Source organism: Falco naumanni, chromosome 1, assembly GCF_017639655.2.
Source record: "Falco naumanni isolate bFalNau1 chromosome 1, bFalNau1.pat, whole genome shotgun sequence".
NCBI lineage: Eukaryota > Metazoa > Chordata > Aves > Falconiformes > Falconidae > Falco > Falco naumanni.
In genome coordinates this window covers 103612926-103626829 of record NC_054054.1, presented here as the reverse complement: position 1 = coordinate 103626829, position 13904 = coordinate 103612926, and the positions used below count along the sequence as shown (strand labels likewise).

The 13904-nt window shown below is 51.0% G+C and overlaps 1 protein-coding gene across 8 annotated transcripts in view; it reads left to right on the top strand.

Moving 5' to 3' along the window:
• GTF2IRD1 (GTF2I repeat domain containing 1) overlaps window positions 1-13665 on the top strand; it is a 67701-nt gene extending 54036 nt beyond the window's left edge. For 3 of the 8 annotated variants that reach the window (XM_040613480.1, XM_040613500.1, XM_040613471.1), the window contains 6 exons: window positions 5415-5462; window positions 8869-8946; window positions 10880-11072; window positions 11496-11533; window positions 12483-12619; window positions 13416-13665. In XM_040613480.1, coding sequence (XP_040469414.1) covers window positions 5415-5462; window positions 8869-8946; window positions 10880-11072; window positions 11496-11533; window positions 12483-12619; window positions 13416-13490 — 569 coding nt within the window. In that variant the 3' untranslated portion in view covers window positions 13491-13665. The other 5 variants (XM_040613489.1, XM_040613511.1, XR_005830717.1 and 2 more) reach the window with 5 other exon arrangements.
• The last annotated feature ends 239 nt before the right edge of the window (window positions 13666-13904 follow it).

Here is a 13904-nt window from a genome sequence, read left to right as displayed (position 1 = left end):
GGTCTGGGAGTTTTAAGCTGTGGATGGCAAGTGATAATTTTATCAGCTGGAGGAAAGTTGCCCCTGACCTTGCTTTCCTGGGCTTCTCACTTTGGTTTTGTTGTTTGGTGCATTTGCTGATGTTCCCCTGCCCGAGACAGCTGGCCTCAGCATCACCCATCAGTGCTGCTGCAGTTGCCTTGTAATGACAGCATTTTTCAAGAGCTAATCTAGGGCAGGGATCTGTGTTCTGTAGTTAAGAAAGCACCCACTTTCTTAAGCGTTTTCTTAAAATAAGTGTGTATTGCACTGAGCTGGCAGGTTTGATGGCAAGGGAGGGTCAAGGGAAGGGGGTAATTAACCACAGGGTGCGCATGGGGCTGCAGCAGCGCGGCAGTGAAAGCCCTCTCTGGCTCATGGTGGATAGTCCCACATGCAGATACACCAGAGGAGACATAGGGGAGGGCAGGACGGGGTGTCCAGGGTGCGTGTCATACCCACTTGCAGAAATCATCATCCCGGAGCTGCATCTTTTCCTGTGGACTGCTGCGGTAGCTCTGTCTCTCGCTTCTAGGCTGACCAGAAAAGAGAGCTGCCATCAGAAACGTGGTAAAAACCTGTCTTGGTTTTAAATGTCTGTAATTACAACTGTTGGAAGAGCACAGATGGGTGCAAAAAACATTGTCGTCTTTATTGATGGCTTCCCATTTCCTTGGCCAGCCTCCATGGGGATGGCACAATTTAGGGAAGACAAATATAACGGAGAGGAAAACATTTATATGCCCTTATTTGGAACAGCAAAAAGGTGTTAGATGCCTGAGAGGGCTCCAACAAAAGGCAAGCTGTCTGGAAATTCAGTCCAGGGCATCGCCTGTGTGTCAGCCCTCTGCATCCTTGTGCATGGCCCAGCCCAGATGATGGGGAGGTCCCCCGAGACCTCCACGGACCTCGGCAGTAGACTTCCAATCTTTTGGTCCTAAGCAGCAACGTGCTGGCTCACATCAGCTGGACCTTAAACAAGCCCTCGGTGAAATGCAAGTTTTGCAGAACTCTGGTTTTCCATGGAATTACGTGGCTGTAACGCCGGCGTGAGCCGAGGATGTATCCACTCCTCCAGCCGCATCTTGTCTTCCCATTCCTCTGCTGTAATCGGTATAATTACGTTAAGAGACGCTGATCTGACACAAATCACACCATTAACAAAGGAGCATATCAGAAGACAAATACTTCAACCTGCCAGCTGGCTGGGAAACGTAGCCTGATAAATAGAGATGTAGAGGAAATCGATTTTCTTTTCGATGCACAACATTTTTTTTTCCTCCTTCTCCAGCTGAACGCTCCCACCAGGAGCTGGCCCATGCTAGCACAAACCCAAAGACATATTTTATTCTGTGTATTGTGATACCCGATGGGCTGGGGAGGAGGTCGCAGCATCCCTGCCGGGCTCAGTGCTTCGCACCCTCTCCTCCCACAGGGGTTTTAAATAAGAGCAGTTGCAGGTGAGGGGGTTTTCTTACTTGACATCTCAATTTGTTATAGACTCTTTCATATATTTGCTAGAACTTCAGAGACAATTCCAGGACTTATAATGATTTTCTAGTAGTCAGACTACCACTGGAATGTCTCCTTGAGAAAAAAGCTTGTATTTTGCCCCCCAAAAATCCCCATTGACAGCAATTAACCTCTCATCTGCTTTTCCACCCCATTACACTGAAGTGGATGGTGGCAACACAGTGCCTTGGCTTTGATCACTTTTCATCTGCCTTAACAAAATTAATGATTTCCAACTAGCCATAGATCGTTAAAAATTTAAATTTAAGAGTGTTCTTTTTACCTCAATCTTGTGTAGTAAAGTCCTGCCATGTAAAATGAAGAGGAGCAGCAGAAGTGCGTGCTTGGCATTGAAACAAAATCAATGAAAATCACTTATTTCACAGAAGAGCGTTAAAATGAAAGCGATAGTTACTCCCAAGCAGGATGGCACTGCAAAAGTGTCTAAAAGCTGGAAAGCTCAGGAGGCGACTGTATAAATATAAGGGAGGTTATGGGTTTTGTGGATTATTTTGGCCAAAATGTACATGAAAAGTACACGTTTTAAGGGAAAAGGGAAGTTTAATATATTAAAAAAAAACAAAAACAAAACAACCTTTGGGGTAATTTTAGTTACCTTTAGGTTACATTACAGAGTTTAATTTGCTTTAAACAAGTCATGCACCTCTTGCATTGCAAAGAGCATCCTCAATACCTGCAGGACTGTGGAGGACCGGCTTCCTTATCTCCCTCTTTGGGGACACCCATTTTTCAAGTGTGACAGAAACAGATAAAAGGATTCACTGTAATCTCAGCACCTCGCACACTTTTTTCTCAAGATAATCTGTAATTTCTCTGTTGAGATGGTATCTCCCCTGTAATGGGTTGCAGTGTGGGGGCTGAGGCTGCCGGCACAGAGGCGGCTGGGGGTGCGCACCTGCAGAGATGCTGTTTGCAGAAAGAGGTGGGTTTTGGGGTGAAATGAGGCTGATTTGGGGGAAAATAAAGCCGGTGTGCTCCCCAGTGCTCAGAGAAGGTCAGTGGCTGCAACTCTCTTCTGCAGTGCAGATCTGCAGCCTCTCAGAGGTGGGATGATGGCAGCGCTTTCCCCACCTCCGGGGGCTTTAACCCAGGAGCACAGCCTTCCTGGCAGCCACAGATTTTCCTTTTGATTTCCAGTTTCTTGTCTCCCCACCGTTGGTCTCTGCTCTGTGAAAAAGACCTTCAAAACCCCTTTTTGAAAGCAGAATGTTCTTTCGGCATTAAAACAGAAGTGGGTGAGCAGGGGTGAAGCTTGAGCGCTATAAACGCAGCACTTATCCTTTCTTTTCTTCTTTCCTGAGGCACTGAGATACAAAACAGGCTTAATTTGAGCCTTTGAAAAAAAAAATATCAAGCATAAGTAATCTAGCACACACACACACAAAAATCTTTCTGTATGTTAATTTTTATGTGCTCTGATTGAAAATGTACACCAGCTCCATCTGTCCTATTCCCCAAGCTCCCTACCACCCTGATAGATTATTTCCCATACTCCAATTAATAAAGTAGGGCAGGCAGTGTTCTTTAATTAAAAAACCCACACATCCAGGCATCCTTTTTATATTTTTTTTTTTTAATCACAAGAGCACAATCCTCCTCAAGACTTTGATGAGATGTGCCTCGCGTTGGAAACTCCCAGCAAGAAAAAAAGAAAAGAGGAAAGCGCTCGATGGGGCAGTGATGGGAGCTGAGCGCATCTTGCTCTATCACCAGGTTGCTTTTCGAGGTCCATGCCCCTCTCCTTTCACCCCCCAGCCCCGACGTTTAACCCCCGTGGGAGCAGCCGGGTTATTTATCCTTCTGATCCACCTTCCTGTGTACCTGGGGTGAATTATTTTTTAGTGTTCAGCCGGTCAGTGTTTCTAGTCTGAAGGTGAAAAATTGAAGCAGGTAGTCTGGATAGCTGTGGAGCTTCAAAGCCTGTTTATAAGCATCTCTGCGATTCCAATCACCTTTTTTTCCACCTGTTTTCTGTCTCCTTTTCCTTTTTGCCTGTGTGTGTGACATCCTTGTGGCAATGAGAAGGCACCGCCATTGCCTGGCTCATCCCAGCCCTTGTGTTTGCTTTGCTTTTGCCTCCCTCCCACTCCCGGCCAGCCTTATATTCTGCCGTGTCCTTCAGAGACCCTAAAAGCCCCATTTTTCAGGGTGCTCATCGCATGGCAGGATGGGTGCAGCTCCATCCCGGCTGTGGTCTGGCACTTAGGGATGTGCTCCGTGGCTGTGAGCCTGGTGGGATGCCTCCCATGGTTAAAACTGAGCAGCACATGTGGGTTACCAGGACAAGAAATTTTAATTATCTTTCTTAATCAGCATGATTTCATAACAGCATTTTGAAATCTTCACCTGAAAGGCTGCAAATGCCTTTGAGTTGCCGCCAACCAAACGAAATGCCATGCTACCCTTCCCAAACTCTTTCTGATTCATTTTGGAAAGCTGCAGCTGCATGCTTCTCTTCCTTGCTGCCTGCCCGTGCTCCTGCCTGCCTGCAGTCTGCCTGTGCTCCTGCCCATGCTCCTGCCTGCATTCCTCCTTGGTGGGAGCTATGCCAGGACCTTGTTCCCTCTTGGCTTGGACCCTAGCTTGGCTTTCCTGACACCGCCGTGACGCATCTACATCTCTTCCCCTTTTGCACTGCGTGTTTGCTGAAACATTGTGCATGGTAGGCGCTGCCCATGGGGTGCCCACACGGGCAGGATGTCACCCAGCGCTTTGGGGCGGCAGGCGACACGCAGCTCCCTGTATTTTCCAGCTGGGTCCTGCTGCGTGGCAGTGAGCGGTGGTGCTGCAGCCACCAGCTGCTGACAGCAGGATTTGTCCGCCTGCAGCCCGGGCGGTGCAGGGTTCAGCTCAGCACCCCGGCTCACCGTGATCTGCACCCAGACGCAGGCGCTTGCAGCTGCCCTGCCTAAAACCTTGGGTTTTGGTTCCTTTGGTGCCGCTGAAGTGCCGGGCTCTCCCCGCGCAGGCAGTTGACAGAGCTCTGCGCTGCAGCGGCTGCTTTCCTGAGCCTGCTGGAAATGGCTGATACATATTTTGAGCTACTTTGGATCGCTTATGTCTCTGCTCAGCAAAGCCAGACACACGCCCCTGCTCTCTCCCCCAGCCCCTCCAGTTTGCCCGTGCCAACATGTGCAGTTTGCTCCCCTTCCTTGCCCCTTCCTTGCCCCGGTGCCGTGACCCCGTCCTCCCTACTGGCTCTCCCCACGGCTGCCGGCTTCAGTGTCATGAGCCGCTTCATTCTTTTGCCCATCATGCAAATCCTGCCCCTAGCCCCGTCCCTGCTGCTTTTGCCCAGGAAATTTATTTCATTTTGATACCGCTTGTCACTTTGGAGTCAGCGGCGAACACCAGCCTCTCCTTAGGGATCTCTTTTTCTCCCATTTTCCTCTGTTGCTGCAGAACTGACACAGTTTCCCCGTTTGCTTTTCATCTGCTTTAACCTCAGATTTTTTTTTTCCTCCTCTGGTGCCGGCGTGACCATGCAGCACAACCACTGCTGCTTTGGCACCTGCTGTAAATGCTGCAGTTCGGCCGCATGGACCTTGAGCTGCTGAGGAGTGCAGTGTAGCTCGAGGGATGCTCGTGGGCTCAAGCCCATCCCAAAACAGGTCCCTGGTGCGCGGTGGAGAGCCCAGCCCGCCTGCCCAGCTCACTGGGCAGTTATTTAGCTACTGAAAGCATCTCTGTGTCAAGGGGCCTTGGGACCGGAGGAATTTTAAGCTGCTAGGGACAGTGTCATCCTGGGTTTTGCTTTTGTTTGTGACTGAGAAAGAAACCAAGCTGCAGCACTCATGGCTCTCTTTTTCTTTCTCTCTCTCCTTTTTTTTTTTTTTTTTTTATTCTTTTAACTTGCGCTGTAGCCCCTAGACGGATAACATCACTGGAAAAAGCCTACGCTGCCTTGAATGGTACGTAGCTCAGTTGATGCATCGTAGATGGTAGCAGACAAGAAATGCACTTGTGTTTTAATATGGGAATGAAAATGTCTTAAACCCCCAAATTTCAGGTATTGTTTTTTCCTCTCTGCTCTGTTTCCCTGTGATACTGAGAACTGAATGATGCAGGATGTGTTTAACAGTATTTTATTGTTATTAATCCTCTCTGCATTTCTAAGCACCGTTGCTGCAGTCCCTGGGCATCGGTGCCAGTTCCGCTCCAGACAAACCAACCTGCCGCGTTATCCTCAGCTCATCCATGTGTCCGAGCAATTCATTTGTTCAAAAATCCACTTGCCATTCACAAGAAATGCTCACACAGACGGGGTCTGGGGTTTTCTTGCTTTGCTTTAACGCATACTCCGCGCCAGGATCGGTGTGCAGTCACGTAGGCTCCAGGATTTAACATATATACTAACGTACAGGAGTAAAGAAGAACTCGCCTGGCTGTGTCTGTGGTAGGGCACGGTGTGTCTCCGGCAGATCCAGCCTTGGTTCCATCCGCTGGGATTCTGGCCATGTGTCTAGATGTTAATTGCCTGCTCCCACAAGTCTATAGCTCCGCTTTGAAAACATGCATATGCTGAGCTAATTCTAACTGTACTACACCCTGAGTTGCTGTGGAACAGCCTCAGCGAAGTCAGAGGGTTGGTTCCAGATTTTCACGGGGGTGTAACTGAATTGCACCCATTGAAGCTGGAAGCAGGGAAGGGGTATGGATTTATCCTCTGCAGATTCAGGGCCAGACCCTGGCCGCTGTAAGCAGCCCACGCTGGCCGGGTGATTCTTTGGCACAGCTGGATAGCCTGCAGGAGGGACCTCAGCCCCTTTCCCAGTGGGATGTGTTGGGCAGTGGCTGTTTTCCTGATGGAATGGGCTTCACGCCGGGGGTCCGGCTAACGGGAGGTTGTCCCTCTGAGCACGGCGGGTGGGTGGAGGACGTGCATTGCCTGGCGCGGCACCCCGGGGTGCTGGCAGCAGCACGGGGAGCTGGAAGGCTGCACCTGGGACCCTGTCCAGCCGTGCTGCAGCTTCACCGCCAAGATCAGGGCTCTGCACGTGCCGTCACAGACACAGACAGAGCCCATCTTTATCCGTGGGATACCTTGGATTTGGGTTTGTGGTGGTTTTTTGAAGTCAGTAGAACAGGCGGTGTTCTGGATCCTGTTGTCCCACAGCAGGCACCTAAACCTCATTTTTAATAACTTGTAAATTTGGTGTTTCTGAAAGAAATGCCGAGCTCTGACGAGTCCTATTGGAAAAGAGCAAATGGTGCTTTAAAAATGTGACCACTTGTACGTAAGTGCCTGTGGAGTGCAGGGGTCCTTGCTTCAGGCAAGTAGGACCGGGAAGAAAGTAAGTCAATCAATGGGCTACTTTTTTTAATTTGGAAAAAAAAATAAGATAACACAGAGCTGAAGCCAGCAGCATGCATACACCTGCTTTATGGGAAGAACTTAGCACATCCCAGGGGTGCCAGTGGCTTCCTTGAGTTGATTATTTCCTAAACCGAAATGGATAAAGTCAAAGGTAGCTGGAGAACTTTCTTGCCCGGAGCTGGCTGGGGATGGAGGAGCAAGTCCCTGGGAAGCGGCACCACCAGCCGGAGCCTCCTCTCTGGCTTCTCTGTTATGCATGCTCAGTTCCAGGTTTTTCATGTCATTTATTTGTGTCCTTGGATAGGAATTTGGGAGTCCTGCCCACCACAAGGTGGAAAAAAAACCCCTTGGGATCTTGTTTCTTGCACTCGGGTTGCTCGGGGCATGAGCGGAAAGGAAAGAGCTGCTGCATTTTTCAGTCCCAGAGAATTAAATGAGTGAGAACACTGAAATTTGGTGTTTCTTTGTCTGCTACCATCTACACATCCATACGGGTGTGATATACAGCCCAGAAACTGAGCATCAATGACAAGGAAGTCACAGAGGGAGCCCGCAGGGTTTGCTCCCGCTGGCCTGCCGCAGCCTCGGGAGCAGCACTGCAAGGCAAGGTCTTGGGTCTTGAAAGCAGAGCTCCTTGGCAACAGTTACTTGATTTTCTTCTATTTTATGTATTTTTTGCTCCCTCCCGTTCAGGCTGCTTTGTTGCCATTTCTGGATTGGAAGCATGACTTGGCCCTGAGGTTCCTTCGCAGAAGCTTCTCCCCCCCTTTTTTTTTTTTCCCTAGTTATATCAAGACAAAACTATTGTTTTCCAGGTGGAGAAGAGGCTTTTTTGAGGCCGGACCCTGCAGTAGCAGGGTGCTGAGATGTAAAGGTGCCAGCTTCTCTCCAGGCTCCTCAGCAGCAGGGTGGCCGAGGCGTGTGATTTCTGCTGGGGGTGCCTGGCGCTGGGCTCTGGGGTCCTGTGCAGGGAGGCAGGGACTCGCATCAGGTTTTCAGCTTGCATTTAAAACAAAATTGCAAGCCACGTGTTTGCTTAAATCAAAATCAAAATCAGGGGATGGCCAAAATAATCAAAATCATAATCACGGGATTGCTCAAAATCAAATTAAATAGCTGCAGACCAGGGGCAGGGGATGCTCAGATCCCTCGTGCCAAGGTTTGCAGGGCTCACCTTGATGCTGTAAATAACCAGCCTGGATTTCCACCCCATGGTGTGCCCACCTGAGTGAAAATGCCTGCCTTGGGTGCCATGGGGCTCATGGTGGTGGTGCCTCCTCGCTGGGAGGAGAGCCCCCGAGCCAGCCCCGTGCTGCACACCCCAGCTGGCGCGGGGCTGGAGGGGTGACCCTGGCGAGAGGTGGGTAAGGTTCATTCAGCTGGTGCTTTATACCTGCGGGGTGAAAAAGCATCAAAGGAGGCTGGTACTGACTCCAGTCGTTTTTCCTGGAGCCCCCAGAGGATGCTGAATAGCTGGGGGGAAAATCTACTGACATAGGCACATCGCTTGAAATGAGAGAATGGAGGAGAAACTGTCTGGCACGATGAGGACAATTAAAAAAGCTAGTAAAGCCAAGCTGATTATATGGCATATTATAAAACAATACTGTACTTAGGAGCCCAGCTATAAAAGTGCTATCTCATTCCTTGATATCACTTGTGGGAGCATTCGTGGCACTGAGGGCCTGAGTCTCCATCGCTTTGCATATTTTGCAGTCATTTACAGCACCGCAAAGTGAATGTAAAATGCTCTCAGCCGTGGCAGCGCGTGGCAAATGCAGATTTGGCAGCGTTTTATAGCTACTTTGCACGGCTCTAAAAGGCGACGCAAGGTGCCAGAGCAAAGCAGCCACCTCTGAGGTGTCCCCGTGCCGCGCTGGGGCAGAGAGACAGAGGCACAGTCATGCATTGTGACAGTGGGACGGGTTTTGCAGGGGCTCAGAAAGAAACAGGGTATGTTATTCCCCTTCCTTTTTTTTTTTTTTTTTTTTGCTTTGCAGATGAGGATGATGCCAACAGGCTCGGAGAGAAGGTGATTCTCCGAGAGCAAGTGAAAGAGCTTTTCAATGAAAAATACGGTGAGTCTCCCATCTGCACGCATCACTGAGCGAGTTTGTTTATGCTGACAGCAGCCATAGTTAATTCAACTGAAGGCCTCTATTTATAGGCCGAGCGCACAGCAGCCTGCTGCAGCGCAGGTTTCGTCCCACTGCTTCACCTTACAGCCCGTCCCCAGGGACGTTCCCATGTCTCGCTCGCGGCAGGTGGGACCGTGACCTTCTTGTTGACAGCTCATCCTTGGCGAGGGGAGGGAGGATGGAAAAATGCAGCTGAGGAGCAGGATTTGTTCAGTCTGGTGTCAGCCTTTGATGCTTTTTTGTCCCGAGCCGGTATGAGCCGTGGCGTGCGCGCTGAGCATGCCTGCCCTGTGCCAGCCTGCTGGCTGCCAGCCCCTGCCTGCTCCACCTGCCGGGCTGGCAGCAAGGCTGGAGCCGCAGCCCGATGTGGGGCAAAGCTGGGGAAAAGCGTGATGGAGCTGCGGTGGAGAAGGAGGTCAGGAAATTGAAGATCTGAAATTTGCAGGCTCCTTGCGCTGCCTGGCGAACCCATCCTTCCACCCGTCGCTGGGAAGAGGTGCAGCGGGGGTAGCAGCTGGGTGGGGGGAACGCAGGAGGCAGCCGCAGGATGCACAGCCCTGGGCAGTGTCACCGGCTCAGCCCCGTGGGTACGGGCTGCCGCTGCTCCTGCTCACAGCTGTCCTCTTGCCGCAGTTGGGGCACAACTTGCGTAAATGCTGGGCAGTTATTTCTCAATGTGTGACTCCCCAGGGCTGTGCAGCCAGGCCACGGCAGCTCAGTGCTACCCCACCATGTCAGTGCCGTGTCTTGCCTCCCTCCCCAAAATAATTGTCTGGAGGAGAAGGAAAATAGACAAAATGATAGCAAAGCAGTGGGGAATGTCACCCCCCTCCTTTCTCTGATCCACCAAGGCTGCTCGCCCTTCCCACAGACCCTGTTCATTTTGGGATGCTGCTCACAGGCTGTGTGCTGCTTTGGGGGTGGATTTGCCCCATTGGAGGTGCCAGCATGTGGGCACAGGTCCCCGGGGAGGCTGGTGCCCGTGCTCTGAGCATCCCCATCCAGCTCAGCAGCCCTCACCCCACGTGGGGGCTGAGCCCACAGCAGATCCCTGCGTTCCCATGGTCCTGGCACTGTTTATGGAGCACAAGATGCCAGGTGGGCTCCGGGGACGAGCTCCCTGCAAGGAAAGCCCAAAATGTGGCTGAGGGGCAGCTCACACCTTCAGGTTTGGGGGCTGCAGAGATGCGAGGTGAGAGCAGGCTTTTACAGTTAGGACCAGCCCAGGAGGGAGAGGTGTTCACTGCTCCCCCCGGTGCAGGAACTAAAGGGGTACCCAGAGAGGTGGGCAGTAGGTTTAAGTCACGCAGAAGGAAGTACTTCTAATGCAGCAAGGAATTAAATTGTGTTATTTCACTGCCATAGGATATTGTGCAGGCCAAAGGGATAAAGTGATTCAAAAACTGGGCAGGAGCGATGGGATGTGATGATGAGCGATGGATGTGATCTCCACCCCAGTGACCCCCAAACCTGCTGACAGCCAGAGGCAAGAGGAGATGGGCAAATCTCTTCCATTTGCCCTCTCTCCTGGGCTGGCCCCCATGCTGCTGCTGCTGGCCCAGCCACGGGCTAGTGCAAGTGTGGCCATGGGTGTGCTCTGCACGGAGGAGAGGTGGGTGCACAAGTGCTGGTGCTGTAAAACTGTCCTGACCTGAGGCTTCTGGCAGGATCCCAAGTGGAGACTAACAGAGCAGGCAATAAATAGGGCAGACAGATGTGAAACATCTGGGTGGTACGTGGCTGCAGCAAAGGTCAGGCATCACAGCAGCCGCGACTTCCCCAGGTCCTCCCAGGGCTCTTGGTCCTATGGTTGGTTGGATCCGGAGCCTTCTGGGGTAAAGCTGGTGCATTGTCCTCTGCTCTGCCATTACAGGAGAGGCTCTGGGCTTGAACCGGCCTGTCATGGTGCCCTATAAACTCATCAGGGACAGTCCCGACGCTGTGGAGGTTACTGGGTTGCCGGATGATATCCCTTTCAGAAACCCCAATACCTATGACATCCATCGGCTGGAGAAGATCCTGAAGGCTCGTGAGAGCATCCGGATGGTGATTATAAACCAGCTCCAGTAAGTTCCCCCAGCTCTGTGGCCGGGGAAGGTTTCTGTTCGCTAAGCATTGCCCTTACTTCTCCAGCCACGAGTGGGGTAAGTCACCGAGGGGCCACCAGAGCTCCGTCCCCATCACCCACCATCCATTTATATATTATATATAAAGCATTTGTGGGGCCGGTTTATCCCCTTTTTCTTGCACAGTTTGGGATGATGATGCTGGGAAGGGGCACGACATGGAGGCAGTGGGATGGCTCAGAGACCCAGCTGAGTTGTTTTGGGTTTATTCCCACCGGGGAGGCTCCGTGTCCCATCTCCATGCAGCAGGGTGTTGGAGGAGGCAGCTCGGGGTCAGGATCTGGGCTGTGTCCCAGGACAGGCAGGCACGCGGGGGAGAAACAGCAGCACCCGCCTGCTCTCACCCCCTTGTCTCTTACACAGGCCGTTCACCGAAATCTGCACTGAGGCCAAACAAACAGGTAAGGGGAGGGCTAAGAAATCACCGTGACTTTCCCTGCCCTGCGGTGGAGAGAACATACAGGCGAAACGGATGGGGGTTGTGGGGAGGTGTCTGCACCTCCCACGTGCCCAGGGGAGGCTGGGGAGAAGATCCTACCTGGAAAAAGAAGAGTCAGGCTCAGCGCCTGCTCAGGAGCAAACCATCCTCATAGATGATTCCACTTCTGTGAGCTGCGGAGAGACCAGGCTGTCAGACTCAAACTTTCACCATATTCTGGAGAATATGATTATCCCTTTCCCATTAGCAATTTACTCACCATGAGCAATTTATTCACTGGTTAAAGCCCTTAATTTGAGCCATCATTTAGCAGTTGAGCTTCTAAGGAAACAAGGTTTCTGTGATCACTGTGAATGCGTTTCTCTCTCTGTCCCATCCTCCCCAATAAATCTCAGGCAATTTTAATCAAATGTGTCAGAATTAGCAGCCCCAGAGATAATTAGGATCCTATTAGTTTTATGAAAATGGGTGGCTAGGTGGAGAAGGGACATGTGGCAAGCAGGAGCATGCCTGCAATGTAATGTAAAAAGAGATGCATGAGAAACTTGATATATGCAGATAAATATGGGTATATCATACCTGCAGATATATATGGGCATATCATCATCACAGCTGGCACCTTCACAGCCCCAAAGCACCCAGCACGGACACAAGTCTGTGGGATATCAGGCTCTGTAAGTGCTGGAGCTTGAGATTCACTTATTTTTGGGATTTTCTTTGCCAGTGCCTGAGGAAAGCTGGCAGCTCCGTGCCAGGTCGTGGAGGCCAAGCCTGCATCACCAACGGTGGCACAGCAGATGGCCGCGGGGGGATGCTCAGCGGGAGGCGAGGTCGGAGCGGCGGGAGGGTCCCTACGTTTAGGGACCACTCGCAGGGCTCGGACACCTCATGCCTTCCCTCTCCCCCTGCAGAGAAAGACACCAGCGTTCCCAAACGGAAGCGGAAGAGGATCTCCGAAGGGAACTCAGTATCTTCCTCTTCCTCATCTTCTTCTTCCTCCTCTTCCAATATGGAGTCTACATCATCAACAAATCAGATCTCACTTGTGGTAAAGCCTTCCAAATATTAGGGGGGTTACTGCCTACCTATCTCTCTGCTTCAGGATGCTGCTCTCTGCTCTCCTCGATCCGCCACCACCTCCCTCCACCTGACAAACACTGTAAAGTGTGATGTAAAATGGCACGAGCAGGTTTGGCGAAGGAGGGGACGCACCTCTGGGGCTGCCTTTTCCTGCCGGGTTTGTCTGGGGGAGGTCAGCGGAGCAAAGCACCCACGCCCCTTGGGGCTCTCCTGCATCAGTCCTGCCGAGGGCCACGGGGGGATGCTCGGCACTAGCGGGAGCCGCACATGGGACAGGCTCGAGCGAATCCCCGACCCCACCGGGTTAGCACAGCGGTGCTGGTGGCCTGGCCTCAGCCCCGTGGCACCGCTCGACAGGAGCCGGTGGGTCCCCCGTGGTCTGAGCTGTGCCAGGTCGTGCCTCCGGCCCCGTCCTGGGCGCCGCACAGAGCTCCAGCGTGCAGCGCGACTGTGAAAATAGGAAACGAAATCAGGGCGATGCATCCCACTGGTCTCCCTCAGGGCTTGGCTTCGGCTGTGGATGATATCAGTTGCTTTAAAAAAATAATAATAAAAAAGAAAAGCTCACGAGAAACATCAACTTAAAAGGTGTTTTTGTTGTCAGGTTTGCTGGTGGTGTTTTGGTTTGGGGTTGGTTCTTTTCTCTTATTTGGAAGTGGGAGCAACAGCCCATGTTGGAACATGTCAGAGATGTGATGTGTGCGTGGTTTTGTGTTGTGTCCTAACAGAGAATTTTGCCTTCTTTTTCTCTCCCTCTCTTTCAGCAATGGCCCATGAACATGTACATGTTAGACTATGGTGGTCTAAACGTCCAGATCCCAGGACCTATTAACTATTAGACCTCAATACCGAATAAGAACCTCAAATGAAAGACTAAATAAATAAATAAATGTAATTTATGTAAAAAGTGTATATTCCAATATGTATCAATGCCTTTTAGTTTTTCCAATGATTTTTACACTATATTCCTGCCATCAAGGCCTTTTTAAATAAAGATAAAAAGTGTTGCCTTGCTCTTAAAAGTACTTATTTTATTACATATATTATTGATAAATAGCATTTACAGGTAAGAGTAAGTGGAGGAGGGCACCCCCAGACAGACCTTGTCGTGCTTTGGCTGCTCAATAAAATCCTTAATGTCACCAGTGCTTGAAACCAAGAGGTCTGAAACGTTTTAATGCTTGTTTAATTTAGATCAAAGGTGTAAAAATTTACATAGAGAGCTGCAGGAGGAGCGGGACCAAACTGCAGCG